The 22,622-nt window shown below is 35.4% G+C and overlaps 3 protein-coding genes and 2 long non-coding RNA genes across 6 annotated transcripts; 2 read left to right on the top strand and 3 right to left on the bottom strand.

Annotated features, from left to right (window-relative positions):
- Positions 1-2,202: 2,202 nt before the first annotated feature.
- Positions 2,203-4,176, top strand: LOC122325423. 2 transcript variants are annotated; one of them, XR_006247298.1, is made up of 4 exons: positions 2,203-3,216; positions 3,321-3,389; positions 3,677-3,885; positions 3,981-4,176. It is a non-coding gene; the product is annotated as an uncharacterized LOC122325423 (long non-coding RNA). The 2 variants fall into 2 exon arrangements; XR_006247297.1 differs by having other exon boundaries at positions 2,204-3,216; positions 3,729-3,885.
- Positions 4,177-7,868: 3,692 nt separating this feature from the next.
- Positions 7,869-9,378, top strand: LOC122325422. The gene is made up of 5 exons (XR_006247296.1): positions 7,869-8,295; positions 8,461-8,478; positions 8,563-8,638; positions 8,872-8,926; positions 9,229-9,378. It is a non-coding gene; the product is annotated as an uncharacterized LOC122325422 (long non-coding RNA).
- An 827-nt stretch (positions 9,379-10,205) lies between these two features.
- Positions 10,206-11,228, bottom strand: LOC122325417 (trace amine-associated receptor 4-like). The gene has a single exon (XM_043220466.1). It carries the CDS (start codon positions 11,226-11,228, stop codon positions 10,206-10,208), a length of 1,023 nt encoding a protein of 340 aa, XP_043076401.1.
- A 4,312-nt stretch (positions 11,229-15,540) lies between these two features.
- Positions 15,541-16,569, bottom strand: LOC122325416 (trace amine-associated receptor 4-like). The gene has a single exon (XM_043220465.1). The coding sequence runs from the start codon at positions 16,567-16,569 to the stop codon at positions 15,541-15,543; it is 1,029 nt and encodes a 342-aa protein (XP_043076400.1).
- A 2,978-nt stretch (positions 16,570-19,547) lies between these two features.
- Positions 19,548-20,564, bottom strand: LOC122325419 (trace amine-associated receptor 4-like). The gene has a single exon (XM_043220468.1). It carries the CDS (start codon positions 20,562-20,564, stop codon positions 19,548-19,550), a length of 1,017 nt encoding a protein of 338 aa, XP_043076403.1.
- Between the last annotated feature and the right edge of the window lie 2,058 nt (positions 20,565-22,622).

The raw sequence follows: 22,622 nt of genomic DNA, 5'->3' as shown, positions 1-22,622 counted from the left end.
TGAGTTAGCAGATACTTTTATGCAAAGTCAGGTCCAGATAAGAAATCAAAAACAATTAGTTATTTACCATAAATTCAAATGTACCCCATATTCCTATCCCGTTACCAGAGCTGTGTAGTAACTGAGTACATGGATTACATAATCAGATTCCTAAAATTAAGTACTTGTAATTAGACAAAATTACTCTTTTAAAATACTCATTATAACTTTTTTTTTTACACTGGATCAACTACTAATGAACACAGTGATTTTTGTTTGATTTATCACTCTGTAGGTTATTTAGCCATGGTTTTTGTCCTTCAAACACATTACAGCTGCACAAATTAACAATTTTTTTTTTGTCATCCGATCCTATGAAATTTAAAAATAAACATTTTAATTAACTCCAGGGACAGATCTAGACATTTGGAAGCTCTAGGCAAACTTAAATGTGTGTTTGGCAAAATCTCACAGCCTTCAAAACCTTGCCGTCCAACCTGTGGGACACGTCTTCCATTTAACACTCCTATTCCTCCTACTTATAAGCTCTTTACTACACAGATATTACAAACTAGTCAGAGTATTCAGTAGGTGGCTTCAGAGGCATAAAGGTATTGCAAGTATAACATACAACAATGCAACATGAAACTATGCTTTGCTCGGAAATTTACTCATAATACAGTACTTAAGTACTTTTAAAAGCAAGTACCTCTATACTACAAAAATTATTTTTTACATCTTTTACTTGCAATGGAGTAATATTTGACCAGTGTTTATTAGAAGCAATGGATCTGTGTACTTTGTCCTTCCCTGGTGATCAAGTTGTTTAGACGTCAGAAATCTGGCTCACATACTTTTATGAATGCATGTAATTGCGATAGGCGGGTTATTCTGTCTTTTCTTTTCGTTTCCTTGAAAAATGCACCCAGAGAAATTAGTGTAACAAAACCGAACATTAAATGTACTTAGTAATCCCCAACAAAATTCATCTTTCTATAAATGCTCATTATGTTTTTTAACACCAACACTTTTATACAGCCGAAAGCAATATAATACAACTGTTCCAGCATATATTCATGTCTGGTCTCACTCATCTCATGCTGATGCCATTCTCATTTTCATAAAACTGTTCTGACTCCAATCCACTATCTTAAAAAGTCAACAAATCATCTAAAACCCAGCATTTCAAGTCTCACGATCAGATTTACAGCCTACAAGTCACTAAGGAGCCCAAAGTTATGTCGTTTCGTAACTTCAGGCAACAGAGAACTTGACAACCTGAAAGCACCACGGTTCTCTGTGTCAGGGTTAATCAGGTGGTCATGGTTTGGCCAGTCAGTACATGCTGGTACATCATCTAACTGCACTTTTAACTTTGTTTTCAAATAATAATGTGGTTTAAGAGGTTTCAGGCTGATCTATCTGAAGTATGTCTTTCTTTGTAATAGAGAGAATGTAGAATGGAATGCAAAAATTCATCTGTAAACCAAAGCGAGTGATTGAGAAAGTCAAAGTAATTCCATTTGACCTGAATGCTTTCATTTTCTTTGTTAGTTCACACCTCGCCAAAAGCATGCTACGTTTACTCATTACTCATTTCCACTTACAGAGAAATTCCCATGTACCACCCATGAAGAATGATTGGTTCAGATCCTCTATAAATTACTAAGATGTCCAGGTGATCTTCGCACTGCGCAAAAGGTATGGTTTTAAAATATTTGCTTCTTTTAAAATTTATATACAACTTTCAGGCAATGTTAACTTGATTTAGACTGTTATATTAATAAATAGCAAGAATAGATATCTAAACAGATGATTATTTACAATGAGTTTAGTATTTGTGGTAACACTTTACAATAAGGTGTCAGTTATTAACATTAGTTGTGTTATGAACAAACAATGAACAATACATATTACAGTATTTATTTATCTTTGTTCAAATTATTTCCTAAAAATACAATCATTTATTGTTAGTTAATGTTAGCTCACAGTGCATTTATTAATGTTAACAAACGCAACTTGTGATCTTAATAATGTGTAAGTAAATGCTGAAATTAGCATTGACTAAGATCAATAAATGCTGGAGAAGTATTGTTTATTCTTAGTTCACAATAACTAATGAACCTTATTGTAAAATGCTACTGTGTTTGGAATCTCAAATGCAGTTCTTGTAGTTCCAGGGAAAAATGTAGTGAGTATATTTTTAGTATTTTCTAATAACAAACATTATCCCTTGTTTTCCCAGGACAATGGACAATAATACACATAATGTTGATTCATTAGCAACTATTTTCGAAAAAATGGTGATGTTTTTTTTACGTGAAATAGTAAGAATGATTTTAAATTTTATTGTGGAAAAATATCCTATTTCTGAAAATTTTATTCTTTATGTAATAATATTATTTGTATTACTATTATTACTATTATTACTATTATTTTGTAGTATGGCTACATTTGATAATAGAAATAATAGACAAATACTACCAATTTGACAAAATACTTGATGATGAATTACGTTAATAATTACTTAAAAAAAAAAAAAAAAATCTTAAACTTTTAAATGTACATTTTTCTGTTCTGTTTGTTGTAACATCGGTAGGTATAAGGGGTGATGTCAGGTGCGCTGTCTTTCGATTGCCTTAGATTTTCAACAATAGACTGTTTCGTTTTATGCAAGTTGTGTGTACAAATTTTCCATTAAACAATATTGTATCTACACACTGTATTTAATTTTTCCAACTTAAATACTATAAAAAAAAATACATTTTAACAAAAACATTAACAAAAACATTTAACATTTTCCTAAGGTGTTGCTTTATGACTATCAATTTAAAAAGAGCAATGTAAATGACAATTTCAAAATATTAGCATATTTCCATAAAAACATACAATTATTCACTAAATTAATTTATTAATTAGCTATCTTTAAAGAGTTGTTATAGGAACACACAAGGAAAAACTATAGGAATAAACAAGCAGCCTAAAGTAAAAGGATCTAAACTCAGGAAGTGAAGACAGAAACGCTGGGGCAGAGAAACACTTCAAAATTAAAGTCCAAGGGCAGACGCCGAGCCCTCTTGACAGGTGAGAGCGGAGGGCTGGGAAGTCATCAGGGCCACCATGAGCAAGATTGAAAAATAATTAGGTTCTCATAAATATAAGAAGTTATTGTCCATTGTCCATTGTCAGGCAGTTGCCCAGAGAGAGATCTTGTTGTCCTGCCCACAACAAAAGCTGGTAAGTTGTACAGATAAACAGATAATCAACCTGTACAGATATTTTGAAGAATATTTTACCGTATACTGTAATATTTAAAGTTACATTCCACTTGTACTTTTCAGGTGTCATGCTGGTCTGGAGCAGATCATCATAATAGTGGTAGAAGAGCGATTCTGAAAGCTTAAGATTCGGTAAGCTTTTGGTATAAATTAAATGATCGTTCAGGACTGAAATGTTTCTTTAAAATGCCACAACTATTATTGTTCATATAGCGTTTAAGGGTTGAGAGATAATTTTTCAGCAAATTAGACCCATTTTATTGAACATGTATTTTTTTTTTTTTTTATGCGAAGAACATTTTAATCATTTACAGAAACTTTTGTGGAACAAACAAAAAAGGTTCCACGGATGTTAAAGGTTTTTCACGGAACCAAGGCAATAAAAAAAGCCATGAAAAGTATAGCGTTTCACTTTTCAGAAACGTCATCAACGTCTGTGGGACTTCTTCGATTCTATCTTCTATCATGCAGAAAACAACTCGAACTATCTCCAGACTGCACGCTTTGGGTGAAGTCTCAATCAGATCTCTCTTTGTCAAATCTTGTGCTGAGGTTCAGTGGAGCAATGCAAGTAAAATTGTTCATTGCAGCTGGCCTCTAAAGAGATGGTGTCTTGCCAAGCATAACTGTAAGACTTTCATTCAAATATAGCAGATAAATAATAACATTAAACAAATTTGATTTATATCTCAGTCTCTCTCTCTCTCTCTCCGCTCTCTCTAGGACCACAAAAACCCCTGGTCATTAAGTTTGATTGCTCGGAAGCCCCAAAAAAATAATTGCATAATTTGAAAAATAGCGCATCTTGAAAAACTCATTCTGTTTCTTGATGTTGTTATGACTTCTTGACAGTATGCATGTATAAAAAAGCTGAGCGACCTGTTTACTCATTGTTATATGGAATAAATGATGAACATGACAATGTGTTTGTGGACATTTTTTTGCTGCTGTCACTAAAAAGAGCTCAAACCCCATATAGTCTCGTGAGCACCTCTTTCTGAGTCATACACACTAGTGAGGTAGGTTGTACAGAAATCACATTTGTAACTGACATAGGCATAGTTTGTACATGTTAACTAATTTGATTTGTAGCAATATTTTTTTTTTATAAATTCCAAAGGAAACAAAAGCACTGCCAGCGTTTGCTCTGAATCTACACTCATACCAGATTCACAGGGATTGCTTTGAGTCTCACCTAACACGTCCGCTGCCTTAAAATAAAAGACCAAACACAACAAACGCTGAAGCACAAAATGTACAACAGATGAGTTCAAAGTGGAAAAAAAAACACAGATAAATTTTATAGCATAAAATGTGTTTGTTGGTCATCGAGCGACCTCTAGTGGCCAAATAAGACAACAATTTTATTATCTGTTAATTTTTTCTTTTTCCTCTAGTAAAAATAATATCAAATCAGGGTAGCTTTTTTCATATTGCACTACAGATGGTTTTATTAATTAAGAGCACACTAAATCCAAACCTTAGGGTTATTTTAGTAAAAGATTATTTATTAGGAAAAAATGCTAAACAAAACAAAAAAAAACAGGTTTGCTGTACGTGTAGTGCTGCACACAATTTGGTTTTTATGTATCAATATAAATAAGAAATAATACTTTTGAAATAGCCAATCACTATTGCACTATAATATGCAAAACTTAGTATTTAAAAATAAATATAATAATAATAAATATAGCTGCTAGGAAAAAAAAGCACATTAATGTATTGCATTGCCATGTCAAATCTGATTGGACGATTGAGAGGTATTTATGATTATGTAATGATTTGTTTAAATTAAGATATCTTCTATATGCATTTTCACTAGTTCGTAAATGAACAAATAGTGGTAGTTTAGATATCATCTTTTCATTTTAACTAGTAACTATTCCAATAGTGACTAGTATCTATTTAAATACTACTAGTAAGCATTCATCAGATACTAGTACTTATTTTTAGATACTGGTACTTATTCATTAAATACTAGTAGCTATTTTATAGATACTAGTAGTTATTCATTAGGTAATAGTACTTATTAGACTCATCTTATTTTATGACTAGTCGAAATAGTTACAGTAGAGTTCAATTAAAAAACTTATTAGTAAAATAATTTTTATTTTTTTTGAAAAAGTACTATAAATATGTACTACTACCAAATTAATAACTACTAATACCTACAAATTAATTAGTCACCAGTTTAATACATACCAGTCAAAACTGAATAATTGATATTTTGGTGAAAATTTTTACATTTGTTACTAATAACAATATAATACTTACTAGTCACTATTGAAATTAGCATTAGTATCTAATACAGTATCTAAAATCTAATATAGTATCTAATGAATAAGTACTAGTACCTAATAAATAAGCACTAGTATCTAATAATTAAGTACTAGTAACTAATGATTAAGTACAAGTATCTAATGAATAAGTACTAGTAACTTTAAACAAATACGCTACTGTAGTACTTAAAGAATAAGCACTAGTAGTTAATGATTAAGTACTAGTACATAATGGAAAAGATAGTATCTAAAAAATAAGTGCTAGTAACATGGAAATAGATACTAGTGCAGTTTATAGATTAAAAGTTGAAACGGCTTGCCATAAACAGACAGCCTTCTCTATGTATTACAGACCTGTTCAGCAGGTCTGCAGACAAATTCTTAGTCTAACTTCTTGAACAAGCGTGTGACTGATCAAAAGTACATCCAAATGATGAAAGGACATGCTCTGACAGCACACTGATCTGTCAAGTATGTACTGTTCAGCACACTTGGTTGCTTTTTTTAAAACACAATGAAGAACACAAAGCCATAGAGAAACTCAAAATGACTGTAACGACAGGAATTCTTTTCAGATCTGATCAGCCTAAAGCGTGCCGGACCGGAAAACTCAAAGCTGCTTCAAAGGCACAAATGCTTTCATTTCTGAAGGATGTTAGTTAATCGTAACTGCAGTTTGCATGTTCAGATGTCAAATGGAGACTCAACAGTCAAGTCAAATAAATAATTTTACTATACATATCATTTCAAAGCAGCTTTAAAGAAAGTCATGTTAAAATGCCATGCCTTATTGATTCATATAAATGATCTGAATTTAGATCTAGCATTATTATTTGGTTTGACAAAAGGTGCAAAGAAGCATTTAGCTACCTGTTGTGTTCTTTTCTCAGCCTCAATGATATGTATACATGTAAGTTATTATATGAGTAAGGTGTAAAGAGTTTAGTAAGCTTTTCATGCTTTTTAATTGTGTGTTTACAGGGACCAGCTTAAACCAGCATCCAACAGGTTAGTGCTGGCTTGTTACATACTCCATCCCACTTGTTCCATCCATACTATCCATATTCATACATACATGATTTTGGACACACCAATAATTACCTGACAACACACACACAAACCTGACAACGGTTACATTTGGCCCTATTTTTACAGACTTCAAATGTTCAGGTTAACTTATACTATATATTGAAATTTGTTTTGTGTTATATATATATAGCACAGCATTGCAAATGAAATACTGTTGAGTGTTGCTGTCCTGTTCTGCAGCTTTGTTTTCTAGTACCCACAAAACAAAAGCAGTTTCTTTCCAAGACAATGAATTAGTTTTACTTTCTGATCAAGCGTGCGACTGATCAAACATATTTCTAAATAACAACATGGTTTCAGGGAAGGAGCTGACATGCAGCACACTGATCTATGTAAAGTATGTAGAGTGATTGAGAAACTCAAAATGATTGTAATCACATGAATTCCTTTCACACTGACTGTACTGATGTTTGTTGGTTACCAGTAGCTAACCAGAATGCTGAAAGACATACAATTACATTTCCACTGTACCACAGCCCCCCTTCCACAACCAACGAAACGGTCGAATCGGCATGCTGCTTCAAATCCCTAGAAAATGCTAAATAAAGCTGTTTACTCTGCTTGCAGTCTTACTTTACTTTAAGTTTACTTATATCATACTGTTTATGGCCCTATGACATCTCAGCACAACAAAGAGGATGACGCTGTGTCCTTATTGGCCAAAGATCGCACTGCTTTTCTCCTTGTTTTATCTAAGATCTGCCTATAGACTGAAGTGTTAATTTAATCTTTGAGCACTCTAATCTTAGTTTAGAAATGTTTAAAATCAACTGAAAGAAAAAGGAAAGATGTGCTTTTATATTGATGTGAAAATATTACATCTGGAATCATAATGACGGCTAAACATAATCTAAAAGATCTTAAAAAAAAAAATCTATTTGCCATTTTTCTAAATGAAAAGAATAGTTTAATCTACCATATCAACCCAGACAACATCATCTTTGAAAAAGATGATATTGCTAGAATTAAAGTTAGTAATAATATCGATCAACATCCAAATGCATCGTTTTTTTTTTTACAAATTAAACATAGGGAATTTTGAAAGAGTAGAATGTACTAAAATAGATTCACTAACAGAAAAAAAACTAAAGGAGAATTTTTATCTTTTTGATAATGAGTTTGCTTTTGACAAAACAGGTGAAGCTGGAGATAGTGACTCCTGGTTAAACCGGTAGATATAGACTCCTGTTTTTACCAGTTCTGGTAAATGTGTTGGCATGTATGTCCAACAATTAGTAAATAAAAAGAATTCACCTGTATATGGAATAGCTTTACGGCTTCCTAATTTTTTTTAACATTATTTTTCTTTTATTTAATTTTTTAAATTTGAATGAAGTAATATCACAGGCTTCCATATACAGGCTCGATAATATCAATATTTGTCAACCCTTTGGACACACCAGCACTAAATTACAGCAAAATAAAAATTGGTAACAGCCCATCCCCACTTTATTTTCTGACTCTGACATGGTGGCTCAGTGGTTAGCACTGTGGCCTCACAGCAAGAAGGTCCCTGGACCTTTCTGTGTGGAGTTTGCATGTTCTCCCCATGTCATGCCCAAGACATGCAGAGATATATTGTAGTGTCAGGCCATCCCCCAAACTTGGACCCTAAAAGGATGTATAAGGAGAGCAACACTGACAACGGTGTGGAGAGGGGTCAAAACCTTGTAAGTGCTTATATATATGTAACTGATACATTTATATAACAAATACATTTGTAATTGATTATATTTGGCAAAATAGCCAATTTTATGTATACATATAAGTTATTATATGAGTAAGGTGTAAAGAGTTTAATAAGCATTTCATGCTTTTTAATTGTGTGTTTACAGGGACCATATGATGAACAGGTTAGTGCTGGCTTGTTGCATACTCCATCCCACTTGTTCCATCCATACTGTCATTACATTAAATATTTTAAATTAAATGAACAGGTGTCTCTTGTTGGTCTGGAGCAAGAATATTGTTACAGGCGACACAGTAGTGAAAAGTGAAAGCATCTGTTTCAAGGTAATACAATCAAACTACAGTAAATTAAAGTTTACATGTTTAAATGATTACTGTTGGATACGGATTCTTAAAATATAATTTCAGATCAATTAGTAATGTGGATACAGACTAAGTTTGAACCTTGTCAAAAATGCATCACGTTCAAATGTGTACCTGAGAGTTTTCAAATGTTTGCAAAAATGATTCATGTTCAAAAGGTATATCTATTTCTGTTTCATGCTGAAAACAACAAGCGCCTCCAGACTACAAACCGCACTTTTGGGTCAGGAGTTTGTGTCTTGCCGAAGAGTAAGTCTTTCAATAACATATTGCAGATAATACAGAACTGAAAAGAAAAATAATCGTTCACTAATTCACTTGATGTATTTATTTTCCAATTCCATAACACCATTTAAGAGGTTGTACATAAAACTGTGGCTATTTAACAGTTAACAATCTGTGTCCAAGGTTTTTAGTTTTTTTTACACATTCCATCTTTTAAAGGGTTTTCTAAAGTTCAAACAGTATTTACTGCAAGGAAATACGTTTTTTATCAAAATCTTGTAATTATGTCTCAAGCATGTGTATCAATGATCTTTCTCTTTCTCCAGGAGCCTGAAACCCCCTGCACCTTACACCATCCTTCAGCGTCATGTTGAACCATCTCCAGACGACATCCTTTTGGATCAAACCCCCACCTAGATCTCCCCTCATAAATTATAAAATGTTGGAATTCTAAATAAATTCTTAAGGTCTTCCCAGTTTCTTTGTGGTCATTGTCCACTATTGCATGCTGTAATCTATTAAACTCCAACCTTAAAAAAGTAGGAAAAAACTCACCATGCCCTGTCAAGTGGAATTGGTTTAACAACAATACTTTGTATTAAAGAAATGTATTTATATGTTCTACGTTTCTACACTACAGTATTTAGTTTATAGCAAAACAAAAAAAACAAACAAAGACAACCCTGGGTTTACGTTGTAATTGACCAAACATTGAGACTTTTATATTGAATCTTAAACCTAATTTCCTATTCTTTTCTTGTTTTTTTGTTCCAAAATGTTTTTGTTAGCCATTGTTTGTACATTTACCACGGAATTACCTTAATTTATCAATGAACTTCAAATAATGATCCACCAGATGGAGACAAAGATTTTTTTTTTTAAATTAATGGAGTGTCTTTTTGACTAGACTGTCCACCAGCTGGAGAAAAGTAATTAGAGTAAATCAAAAGTGGATTATGAAATATTAATTTGGACCTACTTAAAAAAAAAGCTAAGCTGAAAGTTGATTTGAAAATGTTGACTGCTTCTTAGGGAACTGCACAAAGATCAGTATCATCTATACTCTGTTTAAGCATCTGAAATAAGAATTCTCTTTGTTTTTCACACAACATCAATATTCCATTCTCGTCCTTATACAGTTTTAAGACAATAATGTCTAACATTCATATGATTAGGCTGTTTATGGAGATCCTCAGAGAAAATTCAATCATGTCTGACAATAGCATAAACATGTTATAATAAAGACATGAATATTTATTCATGAATGGCCAGTCCATTTATAGATGAATAAAAGGTGATCTGTTCATTCGAGTATCAATGTGCTTGAGTCATTGCAGCCACAGATATAAGTAAATATGAGAATCTTAAAGGCCTTCTGAAAGCGAGGATAGAAGAAACCATAGATCAGTGGGTTACAAGTGGAGTTAAAGTATCCAAACCAAACCAAAGCATCAAAAACATCACCAGGAGTCACAAAATTGAGGAAAGGATCAACAGCCGTGGCAGTAAAAAAAGGCAGCCAGCAGAGATAAAAAACACCCATGACAATCGCCAGAGTTTTAGCTGCTTTTCCTTCTCTTTGAGCAGAGCTTAGGCTCTTCATCCCTCCAGTCACTCTTTCTGACATAACCTTTGCATGTTTTCGTGCAACGTGGAAGATTTTCATATACAAAGAGCTCATGATCGTCCCAGGAAGAAAAAATGTGAGAAGTGAACAAATAAGACCCCATTGTTTGTTAAAAAACAAAACACAGCTTCCCACACAATAAACCTGCATGATGAACGACTCCAAACCGATTTTGTTTACACCTGAAAACACAACAGAAAAACTGTAGAGAAATGAAAACAGCCATGTTAGTGTTGTAAATACAGTCACAGTGTTGTTTGTGACCCTCATTCTGTATCTCAGAGGGTCACAAATGGCCCAGTACCTGTCGACAGATATTAAACTGAGATGTATTAAAGAAGAGATGCTGAAAGTCATATCAAGACTAGAATGCACTTTACACACAATATCTCCCAGATACCAGCAGCCTTCAACAGATCGCACCATGCTGTACGGCATGACCAAAGAGCCCAGCAGACAGTCACTGGCAGCCAGAGAGCGAACAATCAGATGAGTTGGAGACTGAAGCTGTTTGAAGTGAGAGATGGAGATGATGATCAGCAGGTTCCCAAAAACTGTCGTGAGAATCATCAACACCATCAAAACATATATCGCCACTTTAAGTGCAGGGAGGCGATGAGCTCTGGGACAAGAGTCCGGCCGGAGTGGATAGCAGAGAAACACATTCTCAGAATAAATGGCAGTTTCATTTGAGCTCATTACGGAGATATAAACTGACCAAAACAATATTTCCTATGTAAATGTAAAAAAATAAAATCACCGATATTTTTAAAAGCCTTAAGGAAATCGACCACTATAAGATAGAGACCAAAATACACAGAAAATGATTCTATATATACAGTACATGCACATAAGAAACTATATATATGGAGTCAGCCACCTAGTTTGGGTTTATATACTATCAAAACAGGTAACACCCTTACTTGCATAAACATATTTGAATATGCAAAAATGGTGGAGTAACTGTGGCACAAAGAGTGCCCCCAGGTGGTGACAAAATGAAAAACTTTTTTTTAATTCATTCAATCTGTTTCCAATTATTTAAAAGGTTCAAATCAGGGTTGTTACTATCCCCCTTTTACTGGAGAAAGGGAATAGTGAAATACTGCTCTGGCCCAGTAAAATATTACTGATAAATCCATGTCAGATTATGGATATTATCATGTATTGATAAATTGTTTTCTTGATAATAGGGACTTTAAGTAATATCTAGGAATGAAACAAATATTTTTTAACAGGTGGGTGTAATCAAACCTTTATCACAGTGAAATTGATTGCTGGAAGTGCCCATTGAAGCAGTGTATCAATTCTTCTGGTTATGTATATTTTCAATACGCTGTTCTCACATAGTTGAATAAAAACCTGTTAAAATGAGCATCTGCAGAATGATTTCGAAATCCAGACATTTTCAGAGACAGGCGAAGAGATATTCTGATGATTGTAACGTAATGTTACTACACCACATGGTGATAGTGCTTGGTTAAATAGTGCGATAAAACTGATGAATAAGGTCAGAATTGAGTTTTTATTCATATGCGTCACATTTTAATTATTATTCTGTTGCATGTGTATGAATGTATGTATATAATATTTATGCCAAAATTAATTAATATTACACTTAATTAATATTAAGGTTACGCTGTCAACACGTTATACTGTTTAAGATTATTTAGCCAAAACCTTCAAAGCAAAGGGTGGTCTGGAACCCATCTCCTCGAAAGGGGCTGGACTTTCCCTTTCCCCTGTGTTGCCTGCAGTGAGAGGCGGCGGGCTGTTGTGGGCTTGCTCATAGCCCCCCAGCTTAGCCACCATGTGTTGGAGTTTACCCAGGTGAGCGAAAGGTCGCCTCCATGCACCTCCAGGTTGGGGGGAGGTCTCTCACTGTCATTTGTGCCTACGAGCTGCATGACAGTGTAGAGTACCCGGCCTTCTTGGAGTCTCTGGGAGAGGTGCTGGAAAGTGATTGGGAGGAAGGCCCCCCCAAGATTTGAACCAGAGTGGTGTTCTGTAGCTTGACTTTTGTGCTAGTCACGGTTTGTCGATAACGAATACCAAGCATGAGGGTGTCCACCAGGACACGTGGCACCAGGACACCCTAGGGCGGAGGTCGATGATCGACTTTGTGGTTGTATCATCTGACCTCTGCCCACATGTCTTGAACACTTGGGTAAAGAGAGGGGCGGAGCTGTCAACTGATCACCACCTGGTGGTGAGTTCGATCCATTGGCTGACAATGCATCGCGTGGAGGCAGGGGACAGCACCTCTGGACTGGCAGACCGGGGTTGTGGTTCTTCTTTTTAAGAAAGGGCACCGGAGGGTGTGCTCCCACTATAGGGGCATCACACTCATCAGCTTCCCGGGAAAGTCTATGCCAGGGTAATGGAGAGTAGAATTTGTTCGATAGTCGAACCTTAGCTTCAGGAGGAACAATGCAGCTTTCGTCCTGGATGTGGAACACTGGACCAACTCTATACCCTTTTCAGGGTACTGGAGGGTTCCTGGGAGTTTTCCCAATCAGTCCACATGTTCTTTGTGGATTTGGAGAAGGCATTTGACTGGTCTTCTCACAGTGTCCTGTGGGGGGTGCTCTGGGAATACGGGGTAAAGGGTCCATTGCTAAGGGCTGTCCGGTCCCTGCATGATCAGAGCAGGAGTTTGGTTTGCATTGCCGGCAGAAAGTCAGACTTGTTCCTGGTGCATGTTGGACTGCGGCAGGGCAGCCCTTTATCACCTGTTCATTATTTTTATGGGGGTCTGGTTTGGTGGCCACAGGATATCGTTGGCTTTTTGCGGATGATGTTGTCCTATTGGCTGCACCTGGCACTGGGGCGGTTTGCAGCCGAGTCGGACAAGGGTGGCTTGCCCCCTTCAGGTTGGTGGGGAGTTCCTGCCCCAGGTGGAGGAGTTTCAGTATCTTGGGGTCTTGTTCACGACTGAGGGAAGGATGGAACGAGAGATCGACAGACGAATTGGTGCAGCCTCTGCAGAAATGCTGTCGATGTACCGGTCTGTCATGGTGAAGAAGGAGCTGAGCTGCAAGGTGAAGATCTTGATTTACCAGTTGATCTTCGTTCGTACACTCACCTATGGTCATGAGCTAAAGCATAAGATCCCAAATACACGCAGCCAAAATGTGTTTCCTCTGTAGGGTGGCTGGGGGCTCCCTTAGAGATAGGGTAAGGAGCTTGGTCACTAGGGAGGTGCCCGGAGTAGACCCGCTGCTCCTCCACATCGAGAGAGGCCAGCTGAGGTGGCTCGGGCATGTCCCTCCGGGAAGAGGCCCTGGGGAAGACCTAGGACACGCTGGAGAGACTATGTCTCTTGGCTGGCCTGGGAGTGCCTCTGTGTTCCCCCGGAAGTATCTGGGGAGAGGGAAGCTTGGGTGTCCCTACTTAGACTACTGCCCCGCGATCCCAGCCCTGGATAAGCGGTAGAAAATGGATGGATGGATGGACCTTGACTGTGGCAAGTTGGTAAATAAATTAATTTAGTCCAATTGCACATTTGGAAGGGAAATATCATTTCAACAGGTGATATATGAGACATATGCCTAGTTTCTGCATACTCCACGATGCTATTGCATAATATTTTAGATTCATCCCATGCACCTCATCTGTGTTGTGTCAGGAAATCCTGAAAACGGAGTAGTGTTTCATTATTTATTATAAAATCTGCCATGTACACTTCAGTAACACCAGCGAAAGAAAGAAGAGATATTTGTTGATATCCTATTTGTTTTTACTGCATTGCATTGGGACCGAAGTGGCAATACACTGCTTCATATACTGGCTACAGGTAGTGTCTATAGATAAACTTGCACATGACTTCTGTCAAGCGATGTGGCCGATGTGCGTGTTACTGCAGGGACAGACCATTTTTATCTTTTTATCCATAGTAATATCAACTCCAGTTATTGCTGTGTACGCAAAACATACTCTGCCAAATTAAGGCTCATGTGAATTCAGTAGAATTTATGTACTAACTATACTGATATTTATTATACCGTTTAACACAAAGCATTATGTGCATGAATTTACACATGTGAGTAAATGACAAATAATACTGGGATGAACTTCAGGGGCTACAACTTATATATATGTATATGTAAACCAGTCAGAAAAAGTGCAAATTGTCAATGTAACCTCTCAACTTAATTTGTGTCAAGAAAACTGCAACTATAATAATTAGAAAAGGAATTTGAATATGCTGTTATATCAGTATATAGTGTAAGTTAAGATAATTATTAGATATCTAATTGTAATTTAATATTTGAATTTAATAATGTCATTTAATCATATTGTACACATAAACACACACACAGTTATGATGCAATCGTTGTGTCATGTCAACAACAGTACCAACGAGACTTATTATCAGTTTTCACTTTTAATAACAGTGTGATTCTCAAAGGTGAGTGGCTCTCAATGTTTAGTCATTCATTAAGTTCAGGAAAACTGAATGCTGTTTACAGTCACATCTCACATCAAATCAACCCATTTTATTTGAACATAGACTGATACATTATACAATACGAGTAGTTAATTAATAGCACAATACACAAGAAAGTATAAAATGTTTTTAATTTGGTTGAAAATTTAGAAACAACAATAACTATGATTTTCTTCTAAAACAAAGGAATATATAGACATTATTTTAATATATGGGAAGAACTAAATTTTATTTTAGAAACCATTGTTTAGGTATCTGTACAAATTATTTAAATTTACTTACATCTAGTACATAAAAAAAGACTTGAGGGCCCATCAACATGTTTATGTTTATCATGAGCAAAACTTTTAATCATGAACAATAAAATCTTTGTTATTAAATCTTAAAATGTGCATAGTATTTATTAATGTACACATGTTACTATAAATGATAATAAAAGTAAAATCATATTCGTTCTGGATGCAAAAAAAAAAAACGTAATATGGGCATAATATTTATTCATGCTTAAACTTTTTCATTAAAATATTAAATTATGTGTAGGAAAGGTGATATATTTTATATTCATTCAAATATCAAGGTGTGTGATTCACTGATGCCACAGATATATGTGGAAATAAGAATCTTAAAGGCCTTCTGAAAGCGAGGATAGAAAAACCCATAAATCAGTGGGTTACAAGTAGAGTTGAAGTATCCAAACCAAACCAAAGCATCAAAAACATCCCCAGGGGTCATGAAATTAAGGAAAGGGTCAATAGCAGTAGTGATGAAAAAAGGCAGCCAGCAGAGATAAAAAACACCCATGACAATGGCAAGAGTTTTAGCTGCTTTTCTCTCTCTCTGTGAGGAAGTTTGGCAATTACCGCCTACAGTGGGGACAACAGACACTTTCTCTGAGAGGACTTTGGCATGTTTTTTCACAACACTGAATATGCTCATGTACAGAGAGCTCATGATAGTTCCTGGAATCAGGAACACAAAAAGTGCACAAATTAAGCCCCATTCTTTGTTAAAAAACAAAACACAACCACCAAAACAAGAAATCTGCAATATAAGTTCCTCCAATCCAACATTGTTTACCCCCGTAAACACAACAGAAAAGCTGTACACAAATGAAAACAGCCATGTGAAGGTAATAAATGCAGCCACAGTGCTGTTTGTGACCCTCATTTTGTATCTTAGAGGGTCACAAATGGCCCAGTACCTGTCAATAGCAATTAAACTGAGATGCAGTATGGAAGAGATGCTAAAAGTCATGTCCAAACTAGAATGAATTTTACACACAATATCTCCCAAATACCAGCAGCCTTCAACAGATCGCACCATGCTGTACGGCATGACCAAAGAGCCCAGCAGACAGTCACAAGCTGCCAGTGACTGAACGATCATGTGAGTTGGAGACTGAAGCTGTTTGAAGTGAGAGATGGAGATGATGACTAGCAGGTTCCCAAAAACTGTAGTGAGGATCATCAGCAGCATGAAAATATACATCGACACTCTAAGAATGCTAAGTCGATGAGCTCTGGGACAGGAGTCCGGCCGAAGTGGATAGCAGAAGAACACATTCTCAATATCAGTTTCATTTGAAATCATCCTGTCTGCTCCAAATAGTGACTGATATCCAAGACTGAAGCGCAGTATTTGTTTTGTAAATGAAAAAAGACACTTAAATATTGAGCAAATTGTGCCTAGAATTATTTTATAAAACATAACATGGTAAAGACAAATATGCAAAGAAAGATTAATATAAATACAGTACATGCCCACTAAATACAATATCTAAAATGGACTCAGAACAGCTCAGGCTTGTCCATATATACTCTCAGATTCAAGTTAACCCTCCTACATCTATCAGTGTTACCCATAGCTACAAAAACATCATGAACTCAGGAGATTAAAACAGACTAAATAATTAAATAACTTCCTCTGTAATGGAGATAAAGCTAAAAACAAAAAATTAAATGTACAGCTCCATATCTATGTAAGAAATGTACACTTTAAATTGTTATTTCTTATTTTAACCGGTCACTTGTGTTAAAGCAAATGAATGTAAATATAATTTTTCCTCCCATCTATTTTTTTAACGCTTTTTAAGACTCTCTGCATCTGTAAGGTCCAGCTACGTCCAAAATGTCTCCCAAATCCTTTTTTTTTTTTTGCTCACATTTTTCTCACTACAGTGTGAACAGCAACCACACAGAATGCGATCTTTTCAATGCCACCTCCATATGTAATACTAAATCTGATACAGGTCAGATGTGTAGCAATGCAACCACAGTGTGAACAGTTATATCAGAATTCCTGCGACATGCAACATTCCTTACGATTCAGCGCTCATGGGAGACACTTGAAAGATTTTACATACCCAAAGTTAAATCATGACAACTCTTTAGCATGATGATTGATATGACAATACTAATGTATTTGCTCTTGCTGCTGTTGGTTATTGCTATAATTGTAGATTATTGCTGCTGCTGCAAGCAAGTGCAGGAACTTGATATTGCTAAATAATATGACTTGATATAAAGCATATAAAGCTGGGGAAGGTGGAGGTTTTCTGAGAAACTTGAGTGAATGCTAGAGAGCAATAAATGCAGTAAGCTCATTGGTTGAATATGCACCATGAACCAATCAGTTTGTGCCAAGTCGTTTATGTCTCACTGAATATCATCAGTTATGCTAATAACATATCAGCCTGCAGCCTCTACAGTTTCATGACTGAAATATATATTTAGCAAAACAGCTGCGAAACATTATCTGCAGAAGTACAGTGATGTGTCAGAACTCTCAGCTCACAGATTCTGGTCAAAGAAAAGTCCAGAGTTGCCCATTCGCAATTACAACTTTGTAGACATTCATGTGTGTTTCATAAATATTATCTTACTAACATGATGTGAAAGCATGATAAATGGTTATTTTTTTCCTGTGTTATAACTACATATTGTTTGTTAGAGTTGTCAATACAAAATGACAAAAACTCAAAGAAAGATCAAAATGTAATTCATTATTAGGTATGCACAATATTTGATTTTTGCAACAATCTGATATGCAAATACTTTTATTAACTAATTTTGGCCAATAGCCCCATAATAATTATAAATATAATGTATATATATATATATATATATATATATATATATATATATATATATATATATATATATATATATATATATATATATATACAATTATATATACATATATATACACACTTCCTTTTGTTGGCAAGGGTTGGCGGCATCCACTGCAGAACCTTTAGAGGTGTCAGTGGTACCCACTAATGAACTCTTGTCCTTTCTTGTCACGGCTAAGGAGGCCATCTGTGAATTCTCGTTTTGTCCTGTCATGGCTATTTCTCTGCCTGCCTAGTCACAGCCATGGAAGCCAACTCTCAGCCTTGTCTATCAATTCTATTTCAAGTGATATGACTGTTTGTCTATATATCTTTTTGGCTGTCCAGTTCCAACCAAAGAGTCAGATTTCGAGGAATCTGGTTATACTTTTTCTGTCAATGAGTCTGCCTGCTTGGGTTCAACCTATGAATCTGAAGTTGCTTGTTCAGTTGCAATTAATGCTCTTGACATTTAATTATTTGTCAGTCTAATGTTAAGTCTGTCAAGCTGTCAAGCTGTCTGTCCTTATATTTTTGAACACTTTATCTGCCCTATTATAATTATGTTGAATTATTTATCTGTCTAGTTCCAGCTAGTAGGTTTAAGGATGAATTGTCAACCTGTCCAGTTCCAATCAATGCTCTTAACCTCAATCAATATGTTTGATTAATTCTGAGGAACATTGCCTGAACTTTCTAGTCTTAGTCTCTGCCAGGTCCTCCTAATCTTTCTGACTCACTGTAGTGGTCTTCTGCTCAGTCAGTGGTCTTCTGCTCTGCTGGTTCCATCTGCTCTGATCTTTGGACTTGTTTGTTCGGCTATGGTTGTCCTCAGCTCCCCCAGTTCTGTTCTTTCCCCCTGGTCTCTTTCTATTTAAAATTATAGCCAAACCAAAGTCCAAAGTGGTCTTTAGTTTTGTGAAACTATACTAAATAAAACACACCTGAAAGAATCACGACTTTACCAGTGTGTAAAGTGCAGTGATGCACTTATAAAAATTTAATTATATAGAATATAAGAATCTTAGCGATGTTAGAAATTGGTGTGTTCTATCCCGTTATTTTATTGTATTATCTTAATTATGAACACACTGGTGTCTAGTACACAGTTTTACCGCTTACTGCGCATTCTTATAGCAAACTGGAAGCCTCACCCATGGGTGCATCATTAAACTGTAAAGTGGCTGATGTGCTGTCATGTGCTGTATCTGAGCTGTGAACCTGGCATGTAAGCACTAACATGGAAAAATTATGTTGTTCATTTGGGTGAACTGACAGCATGTTTATTTATGAGCTATTAGTAGTTTTTACAAGCCACAGATGTAATAGTATGTTGGCAACTAAAGTTTACTGATAAATACTTTCACTAGAAAAACCTGCAGTGATAGTAGAAAGTGCATTACATTATAATTTAGAGTTCAATCAACAGGAAACTACATCCTATACATGTAAGCAATATTCATTCAAATACCAAATTGTTACAATCCTTGTTGCCACAGATATAAGTGGAAATGAGAATCTTAAATGCACTCTGAAAACAAGGGTAAAAAAACCCATAGATCAAGGGGTTGCAAGTGGAGTTCAAATATGCAAACCAAATTACAGCATCAAAAACAGCAGCTGGTGTCCAAAAATTGAAAAAAGGGTCAAGAGCATTAATAGTAAAAACAGGCAGCCAGCAGAACAAGAAAACACCCATGACAAGAGCCAGAGTTTTAGCTGCTTTTCTCTCTCTGTGAGCAGAGTTTTGACTCTTCATCCCTCCAGTCAATCTTTCTGACATAACCTTTGCATGTTTTCGTGCAACATGGAAGATTTTTATATAGAGAGAGCTCATGATTGCCCCAGGAAGAAAAAATGTGAGAATTGGACATATAATACTCCACTCTTTGTTAAAAAACAAAACACAATTTCCCACACAGTAAGTCTGCAATATAAGCATCTCAAGTCCAACTGCATTTATCCCTGAAAACACAACAGAAAAACTGTACATAAATGCAAACATCCACGTGAAGGTTGTAAAAACAGTCACAGTGTTGTTTGTGACCCTCAGTCTGTATCTCAGAGGGTCACAAATAGCCATGTACCTATCAATAGCAATTACACTAAGATGCAAAATTGATGAGATACAGAAGCTCATGTCTAAACTAGAATGAACTTTACACACAAAATCTCCCAGATACCAGCAGCCTTCAACAGATCGCACCATGCTGTACGGCATGACCAAAGAGCCCAGCAGACAGTCACTAGTAGCCAGAGAGCGAACAATCAGATGAGTTGGAGACTGAAGCTGTTTGAAGTGAGAAATGGAGATGATGATCAGCAGGTTCCCAAAAACTGTTGTGAGGATCATCAGCATCAAGAAAGCATACATTGCCACTTTAACAACAGTAAGGTGTTGCACTTTAGGACATGAGTCTGGAAGGAGTGGATAGCAGAGAAACACATTCTCAGAATCGGTTTCATTTGAAGACATTATGTCTGCTCCAGATGCTAAGGTAAATTTCTCTGTCACTATAAGAAGAGAAAATAAAAATCAAAGTATTAACTGAATAATTATGTAAATTATAGTTTGGTGAAGACCAAATTCCAAAGAAAGGTGAACATATATGTATATAGTACATGCCTGTGTAGTTTACAAAATGGAGCTCTGAGTTGTTTATATATACTTTTAGATTCAAGGTAGCCACCTACCATATGACATCTCATGAGATAAAAAAAAAAAAAAAAAAAAAAAAAAACACTTCACTCTCTTCTTGTATGGAGAATGACTTCAAGACTAACCTTAAAAGCAGTGGTCATATAAAAAAAGAAAGATCATTCTAAATTAATTCTAACCCTCTCCAGTCCAAAATGACCATTCATAGAATGACATCACAACCATAAAATTATCATTTTCATCAATCTCATTAATGTAATGTAGCAAAGCAGCAAGCTGGAAATATAGGAAAGTGGTTACTTATTTTCAGCTTTGTCTATACTTTTGGCACAGGTTTTAAAAAGATACTTTTGCTAAAGCAATAAGCCCCAAGAACCTAACAAAGTGCCTAACAACGCCCCTTAGCTCTTATAAATTCACTGTAAACCACAACTTCACAGATCTTATTGCTTTTATTAAACAGTTATTTCATATGCTTAGTAACGTTTCACAAAATAAAACATCTGTTTTATCCACCTTTTTCCAGACACAAATATGGGTGCCACAATTTGTAAATTTTATGGGTATAGCTTCTGGTCTTACCCACGTCCAGCCATTTTTAGCTGTACAAAACAGTTTGTTTTGCTGCTTGATATTAAAAACTGGTGTGTTCTATGGTGTTATTTTTAATGTATTTTGTTAATTATGAACACACTGGTGTTTAGTATTTAGTGTGTTTACACACAGTTTACCCATTTATTGCACGTTATTATTTCTCTATAGCATCCAACAAACTGGAAGTCTCACCCATAGGTTTACTTCCGCGTTCAGGAAAAAGGTGGATAAAAAAGGAATAAGGCCAAGAAGCCTTGTTTTACTGTGAATTTATAACAGCTACCACATAGCTGTGGTTCATGTACAGTTTACACTACGTGAAAATAGCATATTTTCTTAGCATAGTGCATATAGCAATGGATTCTATTTACACTAATTGAAAATAGCAGCATTATTTAAGTGCAAATAGCATTTTCTGCTATACTACTTATTGAAAGTTTAAATTATCTGCACCTCAATATAAAACTGAATTGAGTGTAAATGTTCATTTTAATTAAAATTATTAAATAGATGCCATGGTTGACACCCTTATTGGGACAATAATGACCTCCCTACACCTACCCTAAACCTACCCAAAACTTTATTTTAAACTTTTTGATTATTTCCTTCATTATTATTGAACATAAATGCTTTTACGATATGATTTAAATTTTAAAAATGGAGAAAAAAATGTAGTCAAATATAGAGTAGAACCTACGTCGTTTGATTTAAAATATAATCACCATACGTTGTACCATCTACAGGCAGGAGCGCAACATTAATACCAGACGCTAGACAATGGAAAAGACAGTGCTTAGGTACTCTCTCTAAACTAGATAATTAAACAAATGGTCAGTTTGTGGCTCTGCTTAAATTGCGCGATATCCTTACGAGGGGCGACAAACCAAAAACTTATTTGAATGCTTGTGTAAACCAGTCAGGAAAAGTGCAAATTGTCAATGTAAGCTCTCAACCAAATTTGTGTCAGGAAAACTGCAATTATAATAATTAGAAAATGTATTTTAATATGCTGTTTAACAGTTTTAAGTTAAGCTCATTGGTGCCATATCAAGTAGCCGTACTATCCATATAGTATATATACATACAATAGTGTAAGTTAAGATAATTATTAGATATCTAATTTAATATTTTACAATGTTTAATCGTCCATGTCACTCAATCATACTGTACACACACACACACACACCTTAGTTGTGATGCAATCGTTGTGTCATGTCAACAACGGTACCAACGAGACTTATTATCTGTTCTCACTTTTAATAACAGTGTGATTCTCAAAGG

The sequence above is a fragment of the Puntigrus tetrazona genome, chromosome 20 (genome assembly GCF_018831695.1).
Source record: "Puntigrus tetrazona isolate hp1 chromosome 20, ASM1883169v1, whole genome shotgun sequence".
Classification (NCBI taxonomy): Eukaryota; Metazoa; Chordata; class Actinopteri; order Cypriniformes; family Cyprinidae; genus Puntigrus; species Puntigrus tetrazona.
This window is presented reverse-complemented; position numbering and strand designations above follow the sequence as displayed.